Source organism: Tarenaya hassleriana, unplaced genomic scaffold (genome assembly GCF_000463585.1).
Source record: "Tarenaya hassleriana unplaced genomic scaffold, ASM46358v1 Cleome35, whole genome shotgun sequence".
NCBI classification, from domain to species: Eukaryota; Viridiplantae; Streptophyta; class Magnoliopsida; order Brassicales; family Cleomaceae; genus Tarenaya; species Tarenaya hassleriana.
Window position 1 is genome coordinate 609946 of NW_010966617.1, and position 8500 is coordinate 618445.

At 41.5% G+C, this 8500-nt stretch overlaps 3 protein-coding genes across 3 annotated transcripts in view; 1 reads left to right on the top strand and 2 right to left on the bottom strand.

Annotated features, from left to right (window-relative positions):
* LOC104822004 (protein SPIRAL1-like 2) overlaps positions 1-421 on the bottom strand; it is a 2866-nt gene extending 2445 nt beyond the window's left edge. The window contains exon 1 of the mRNA XM_010553070.2: positions 313-421. The gene's annotated coding sequence lies outside the window, so the exon portion shown is untranslated. The remainder of the gene's footprint in view (positions 1-312) is intronic.
* A 454-nt stretch (positions 422-875) lies between these two features.
* On the bottom strand, positions 876-4917 carry LOC104822003 (pre-mRNA-splicing factor ATP-dependent RNA helicase DEAH10). Its single transcript, XM_010553069.1, has 13 exons — positions 4640-4917; positions 4508-4554; positions 4309-4389; positions 3982-4198; positions 3428-3803; positions 3135-3338; positions 2879-3039; positions 2570-2755; positions 2229-2460; positions 1933-2135; positions 1720-1854; positions 1400-1617; positions 876-1275 (listed from the first exon to the last, which is right to left on the bottom strand). The coding sequence occupies exons 1-12, from the start codon at positions 4723-4725 to the stop codon at positions 1434-1436; spliced, it is 2112 nt and encodes a 703-aa protein (XP_010551371.1). The 5' UTR covers positions 4726-4917; the 3' UTR covers positions 876-1275; positions 1400-1433.
* Positions 4918-5851: 934 nt separating this feature from the next.
* LOC104822002 (putative G3BP-like protein) overlaps positions 5852-8500 on the top strand; it is a 3541-nt gene continuing 892 nt past the window's right edge. Inside the window, exons 1-10 of the mRNA XM_010553068.2 lie at positions 5852-5870; positions 5962-5998; positions 6201-6381; positions 6706-6976; positions 7065-7306; positions 7391-7544; positions 7663-7778; positions 7871-7936; positions 8043-8103; positions 8277-8382. Of these exons, the coding sequence (XP_010551370.1) occupies positions 6208-6381; positions 6706-6976; positions 7065-7306; positions 7391-7544; positions 7663-7778; positions 7871-7936; positions 8043-8103; positions 8277-8382 (1190 nt within the window). The 5' untranslated portion in view covers positions 5852-5870; positions 5962-5998; positions 6201-6207. The remainder of the gene's footprint in view (positions 5871-5961; positions 5999-6200; positions 6382-6705; positions 6977-7064; positions 7307-7390; positions 7545-7662; positions 7779-7870; positions 7937-8042; positions 8104-8276; positions 8383-8500) is intronic.

The window sequence follows — 8500 nt, forward strand, 5'->3', positions numbered from 1 at the left end:
CCCCCCCCCCCCCCCCCCCAACATCACGTGAAAGTTTCGATAGCTAAGCCCCATCCATCGCTACAGTTTTGAGATCAACAGCAGACGACGAATCGGGCTAGCAAACAACATATAAATCAACCGAGTAAAAACTCAAGGAAGGAAGCGAAGAATCTATCTCGAAAAGCAAACACACGCATCATTTCTCAAAGAGAAAACAACGCAAGTACACCGATTCAACTTTGCCGACAACGATTTCAACCCGAAAGAACAACAAACACGCAGAAGAATCGATCGAGAGCACACGTCCTAGGGCTCGCCATCGAGATTTACCTGCGACGATCGGGGGTCAGATCTAGTGATCGGAGAAGGAGCGAGCGAGGAGGAGCCAAGCGAGAGAGAAAGCAAGAAGGTTGATGTAAAATAAAAATGTACAGGCGAAAAGGAGGGGGGTTGATGTAGAAATCTAAATTTCAAAACAGGAATTGATATCTCCACGCCGATATTTTGCTTCTTCCAGAGCGAATCTTCGGAGGGAGTAAGAGTGGAAATAGTAATTACCGGTTTGGAAATTAAAGTGGGGAGATTGCAAGCTAATGCTGATCTGGCACTGTCGAGTGAACGCGGTGTCGTTTTGCGCTTTTCTTTGAAACTGATGATAACGCTTTGTGGTAATCACTGGTTTAATCCAACTAATTTTCTTTTCAACTTTTTGGAATTCCAAAAACGATACCGTAATGTGATTACCAATTCAATAACAAATGTCGTTTTAGGTTTTTTCCAAAAAATTTTAAAAAAAAATTATATGTACCTCCTTAGAACATAAATTGGATATTTTTAATTAAAAATAAAATAAGATTTTAAAAAAACATCTAAAAAAATCTGCAAAAGATGTCTATTTAGTAACAAAAAAATATTCTTTAATTGGCGGATTCAGATTCAGATTCTTCCGAACCACAACAATTATACGCCGATAAAATTAACACAACGTTTATATACCAAATTACCAAAAAACCCCTCCTAAAGTCAAAGAGTCAACACGGGGATCCGACTTCAGCTACAGCTACAGGTACCCGCACCGCAGGTATCCAAGATCGGAATCGAGATAATACCCCGAAACCTGGGACTAATTACTACAAAATCCGGGTACCCGACCTGAGCTCCCCTCTTACTGAACATGTTTTAATTCCATGCCTCAACAGAAGAAACAAAACCTCTTGTCTGCACAAGAGAGAGGACCCAACAAGTAAAACCAGTTCATGGCTCTGGCTCTGGCTCTGGCTCTGGCTTTCAAGTCTGCAACAATTCATCAAACAAGACAAAAGACAAGATATAAGACACATGACAATGACCTTCTCTGTTGTTGTGTCGGCCAAAACGTTTGAAACAGATAACACAGACAGATACAATACACCCTTACCTCGATTGCGATAGAACGGACGTGACAAAAGGATTCACGGGTTCGAGGAGTAATAATGGGGAGCGAGCTCGATCAACCACGAGGAATCTATTCTCGTTATGTTCCGGATGTACTTCTTGCTGGTTTGCATCAGCTCGTTGAAGATTACACACTCTGGCTTTCCCCTGAACAGTACCGACGTTGGGTGGATATGGACCGTTTCGCCACTCGCCAATGCCCTGTTTAATCAGTGTTGTTGAACCGTTTATTCCAGTGTTTGTTTCCAATAGATAACGTATATGTATATATATACATACATATATATATATATCTATATATACCTGTATGTACCGTCGGGTTGTCTCAAGGCAGCGTTGAGGAAAAACGATGCGGTAAGACACCTGCGAAACTCGAGTGTATCGTCTCCGCAGGACGACACGTGAAAACCCATCTGCTCGACATGCCCCCGGATTTGCCTGCAACAAGACAAGTATCCAATTCAGCTCGGTTTGATTATTTATGTATATGTGTAATGCAAAGGGAGGAAATCCGACCTGAAAACATCTCGAGCGTGGTTCAAAGATCTGTTATTCACAAAGTTTTCCTTACACCATTTCTTCAAAACTTTGTCGGTTTTGGTCACACCACTGTCCGCCTTCTTTCTCTTCTCCAAAAGCTCGTTGGATTCTCGATAGACGTTCACATAAGTTAGGTGGTCTCCCTCGATGTTGGTAAAATGCTTCATCGCTGTTCTCGCCTATCGAAGACCAAAGATTTAGCATAATGTTTTTCGACAACTGTATCATGTTACAGAAATCATAGTTTTCTGTATGTCCTGTAAGATACTCACCTCGTCTTTTCGATCACGAGGGTCATAGAATATTGATTCAACAGACAGCATTGCTACAGTGATCAGCATTTCTTCGAGGCAATTGAATTGGTTAGCCATGATTAAAGCTTTCGAATAAATAGGATCCAATGGTAGCCGTGCCATCTGGTGTCCAACCGGATCCTCCAATTTACAATCACGTGTCAACGCGCCCAGCAACCACAGCTGTTCCAATGATTTTTCAATCGCCGACCTGTTTTAACCAGAGCAGACCAAACTCAATCAACAAGTTAGAATGAAATTTTCGGGCATGTGTCAAAACTTTGTCGATAGACCGAAAGGTTAAGGGTTTATATGGTTACCTTGAAGGCTTATCTATGAAATCAAACCCGATGATATCATCAATACCCAGAGCCTTAAGCTGCAAAATCACATTAGAGAGATTGCACCGCTTGATTTCCGGCTTGGTTGAATTCTCCAGCTTTTCAAATTCTCGCTCCGGATATAGACGGAAGCACTTCCCAGGTCCCTCACGTCCAGCACGTCCACTGAAGTAGGAAAAGACAGAAACCGGAAAAATGGAAATAGGTTGTTCCAGATTCTTGTCAACCATTCTCATCCAACCAACCTGAACAAGATGAAATTTGATTTGACTATAGAATAGGGTATACCTCCTTTGTAGAGCTTGTGCTTTTGATGTCGGAACAACAACTAATGATTCCATCCCTTTGGTTGGATCATAGTTCCGTGCTTTTACAAACCCGGGGTCTATCACGTACTTGATTCCAGGAATCGTAACAGAAGTCTCGGCGATATTCGTAGCCAAAATAGCCTGAATCCCGGAAAAACCTCGATACGATTAATATCATCTCAACCTTTTAACCGAGCCAACAAACATAAGAAAACAGTAACTGCATTATCTCGGACCTTACGAAACCCTTCCGGAGCCGGGGCAAAAGCTCGCATCTGCTGCTCCGATGGCAGAGCGGAAAAGATGGGAACTGCCAGTAGCTTCCGGTTGGCTTCGGGTAAATGCTGAAGTCTTTCTTGGACAAGCCTCTCAACGGATTCAATCTCTTCTTGCCCGGTGAAGAAAACGAGTATATCACCTGGACCCTCCTCCAAATGGATCTAAGAATCACACGCCATATGCCGGATTGGTTATTAACTACATATATGCCGAATTGAAGGGAGAGGTATATTAAACGAAATAAGCAAACCTGAAATATGGTGACCAAGGCTGCATCTATATAATCTGATTCGGGATGAATGGTATAGAGTATGTCAACAGGGAACTGTCGACCTTGGACATGAACAGCTCTGGCACCTCCGAAATAGGCGGAGAAAACACGTGCATCCAAACTGGCAGACATAACGATCAGCTTCAAAGGAGATAGTTTCCTGCCTTGACACCCCTTTAATACATCGTTTTTCTGTCCGTCTCTCTCGTTTCCATTCTCATTTGCAGGCTTTGACCTTGCCCGGTGCACCTTTTTCAGCAAGGCTAGCAAAACGTCAGTATGAACAGTCCTCTCATGGGCTTCATCAACAACAATGACCGAGTATCTCGAAAGGCAAGGATCCAACAGCGCTTCCCTGCGAATTTCAGCAGCAGGTTTTATGTTTCATTAGATGAGAGATTGATAGGATCTAAAAACACAGAAAGGACAGACCTTTAGCTTATAGCTAAAACTACATCATATATGATGATGACCCAAAGCAACAAACTTGGTAGCAGGAAACGTAATATTAGAACAATGATGGGCCGGTTTACCTCAACAATAGTCCATCAGTCATGTACTTGATCCTTGTTGAACTGGAAGTTGTGTCATCGAACCTGATGGAATATCCGACCTTTTGCCCTAACTCGACACCACATTCTTCAGCTACCCTCTTAGCAACCGTGACAGCAGCCACACGTCTCGGTTGTGTTACCCCTATCACCTTTCCCTCCCGACAGAACCCACCATTGTATAGGAACTGAGGCAACTCTTCATGCCAGAAAATTGAAAGAAAAACACACACAAAGTTTAGCTAACCTGAGAATCACCATTATGTTACAAAAAAAAAAAAAACCTAGAGAGGAAGCACATTAACATACGAGTTGTTTTGCCGCTTCCGGTTTCACCAACAATAATCAGAATATCGTTCTTCTTGACCTCCTCAATCAGCCTTTTCTCCACTGAAGTTCGAAAACGACATAAACTGAGTTTAGTTTCTTCCTCTGTTTCGCTGGACGATAAAAGACATAAGATTGAAACGACAGAATCGAACAATGTAATAAGCCAATCAATTATTACCTGAAGCAATTGGAAGAGACTTTCTATGTTCCGCGATCTTTTGCCTCCTGCAAGCATCCAATCAAATTCACAGATTATTACCGCCTAACCCTAATTTTTCCGGTAACTCGAGAAGAAAACACGGCGGCGAACCTGGCAAAAGAGTGAATCGGAGACTTGGGATTAGGTTTGCGGCTTTGGGCGGGGCTATTGAGCTCTCCCTGCGCCATTGCTGGCATCTCCAACCTTCTGTAGTGAAACTGAACTCTCTCTCTCTCTCTCTCTCTCTTGGGGGCACTAATTCGCGGCTAGGAGAGGAGGAGTTGGAGAAGCGCTCGTGATGTCGACGATTCCGGCGTATTTCCGGTGGATTCGGCCGAGGCTCCGACAGTGATGACGTCGGTCAACTAGGGTAAGGCTTTCTAAGTGCTTTCTCTCTCTCTATACGTATTTTTATAATTTATACAAATATATTGGGAATAGGAGATGTGACGAAATTAATAATAATAATAATAATAATAATAATAATAATAATAATAATAGAAAAAAAACACACGAACTTTTTAATTTTGTCAAAATAAAATCTGAGAAAAATACTAAATAATTTTGTAAACCTGATGTGAAATTTTTTTTTACATCATGAGTTGTTTAATTGAACACTCGTCGAATTAGGTATTATAAAAAAATTTAGTATTTAAAAAAAAAAATTTAAGTGTTTTTTTAAATTGAAAAGTTAGTATTTGTTTTTGGGATTTTTTCTAATAATAATAATAAATCTCGTACAAACTAATTATCTCTCATAAAACTTAGCGTTTATAGGAAAACATGATCACATGATTTTTTAAGACTATGATACCATACTAGAATCTGAAAAAAAAAATAAAGAATATTCTCCGAATTATTGTATATATCCAATTTATAAAACTATGAAAACAAAAAAAATATATATATATAGGGATACTAATAAGTATGTTTATGAATATATAAAGATATGCTAACATATAGATCTTTCTTTTTTTCAACTAATCAATTAATTTTATATGATTGATCACAAATATATCACATCAAATAAATAAAAACAGATACAAACTAGTCAGATCTTTATTTGAAAAAGATCTTAATTCATATTTTTTTTATACAGAAGATATTGATTTTGTAAGATTCAGAAATTGTAACATATTCTATAAATTGATATGAAGAGAGTTTTTTTAATATGATATATTTATCTTATCATCATCATCATGTATAAAAAGGTAAACTTTTTTTTACCGTGGTGGAGAGTAAATAAAAGTCAACGAATGAGCAGAGAAGTCTCCTGGTCAAACAAGAATTACAACACTTTGTGTTCTCCGAAGGAATCGAATCTACGACTGGGGGCGATTGAGTATATTTCCATTGCCCTTTCTTGTAAAATCACTCTAAAACCCTAATTGTTCTATAAAGTTCTCTCCTTTTTTGTTTTTTTGCCTCAGCAGCAGCAGAGGAGCATTCCTCCCGATCTTTCTCCGTCAGGTTTTCGCGGCTCGATCTTTAATTTCGATCCCCCGAACTCGAATTCGAACTGGGCCACGCCTGATCGGATTCGTGTTTCCAAATTGAGTTCTGGGTCGAATAATTTTGCCGGTGTTTTTGATCTAGGGTTTTCCCGAGTTTATTGAAGTTTTTTTCTCTCTCCCTTTCCCTCAATCTCTGGTTCCGCGCGTGTTCGTCACAGGGCAGCTATGGCTTCGGAGGAAGGAAATCATCCAGCCAACGAGGTTTCCGATGCATTCGTGAAGCAGTACTTCCATATTCTCGAGCAGTTGCCCGAGGAAGCTCGCAGGTTGTACGTCAGTGACAGTGTCGTCAGCCGACCAGGTCCGGATGGAACGATGATGTCTTTTACTTCCCTCGAGGTAACATACCCTCGTAATGGGTTACGAACAGTTGTTCTGTGTTGAATTGTCTTCCCCAGTTGCTAATTAATGGGATTAATGATAGAGAATCAACTGTGTTCTTCGTTTCAATCGGTTTTGTGACATCAGAACATTCTTGGCCATGTTACCTTTAGATTGATGATAAGATAACTGATCTATATCTAAGTTTTCTCAGACCAGATCCTTTGTCTGGAAGCTGATTTACCGAATTGTCGATTTCCACGTGCTCTCGATGATTTGTGTCTGATCCAGTGATTGAGATCAAAGTCACTGAATTCTCATTGTTAATCTGTCTTTGCGCAGGCGATCAACGAGCAGATCCTTTCATGCGACTATAAGAACGCCACCTTCGAGGTGGTGAGCGTCGATTCTCAGAATTCATCCGAGAGTGGGATATTTATAATGGTTATCGGTTTCGTCACTGGAAAAGACAAACTCCGGAAGAAGTTCTCTCAGTCGTTCTATCTCGCACGTCAAAACAATGTCTATGTCGTCCTCAATGACATACTCCGTTATGTTGGCGAGGACGAGGCCTCCGCCCCTGCCCAAGCAGCTTTGTCTTTTCCCGAATCCAGTAAGCTGTCTACGTCTATGATCATGTGTTATTAAATTCTGCTTTTTCTAAATTTTCTCAGGGAATCTTTTCGGGTTTTCTACTGCAGTGCCAGTGAATGAGATGGCAAAGTCAGCCGAAGAGATAAATCAGACGAACCCGATTCAAGAATCCGATGCTTCTGTAGAAAATTCTGAGAATGCAGCAGAAATCACTCCTTTGGAAAATGGAACGGTCGAGAAGTCGGATGGAAAAGCTGTGACTGCTGAAAAACAGACAGAACCAGTGGCTGAAGCAGTTGCTCCCAAGGCAGAACAGTCTGATGCAGCCAAGAGATCGTTTGCCGCAATAGTAAGTTCCGTTCACCTTTCCGACCGTTTCTTGACATGTGTTTTTGTCATTTGTATATACTTATTACAATGCTTGTGAAAATAGGTTCAATCGATGGCACGAAACGCCGCTCCGTTTAAATCTCCAGTTCAAAAGCCAAAACCCGTGAGACAGACAAGAGCAGCTGCAGTTCCTCAATCATCTGGTTCTGTCATGAACTCTGAGAAAAAGAATGACCAAAAGATTATCGAAGAACCAGGTCAGAACCCGAATGGCTAGGCCATTGCTTTTAAAACCGATTCGTTTGTTCCCTCGCTTTTTTTGTGTGTGTGTGGATTCCCTCAAAGGCTCGTTCTTTTTTCTTCTGGGGTTTTCAGGTACTTCGATATTTGTGGCGAATCTGCCAATGAATGCAATGCCTGCTGATCTCCATGGAATGTTCAAGGATTTTGGTCCCATAAAAGAGAACGGGATCCAAGTTCGAAGCTCTAGGGTTTGTTCCTCGATTACTTTTTGTGCTTAGACTCTTAAATCGTCATCTTCCCCTCGCGAGAGATGCGGAATAATCTTCTTTTCTGTGTCCAGAGTAGTGGAATCTGTTTCGGGTTTGTTGCTTTTGAATCCGCTAGCTCTGTCCAAAGCGTTCTTCAGGTACAATATAAGCTTTCCTTCAGTGAATCTCCATGGCATGTTACAGTTTTTCTTCCGAAAAAGTTTCGGAATTCTGATCCGTGATTTCTACCGTTTTGAATCACAGGCTGCCAAGGATTCTCCTTTCGTGCTCGGAGACCGAAAGCTTCGGGTTAAGGAAAAACAAGGCAAGCTTCTCTCTTTTCGTTTTAACACCCCTTATTCCGATCCATCCGGCTAATACTTGGGATTAGAGGCCGAACCTTTTCGGTTCGTATGGTCATCAAAGATGGAACCTTTTTGCTTTCTCCATTCGTTTGATCATGGAAAAACGTTTGAAACTTCTTAGATTCTCTTGCAGTTGACTACGAAGGAAGCAAACCCTCTGGAAGAAACGGAGGTGCAAGCAAGAACCAGAACGGCTCAGCCAACGGCGGCGACCGGGAAAACTCCGGCAGGAGCCGTAGGACGGCCACGGTTACTCCGATCAGTTTTGAAAATCATCGTGCCGAAGTCGCAGTCGCCGTCGCCGTCGCCGTCGTCATAGTCGAACGAGGCTCCACCGCCGAAATCCTTGGGGCGATT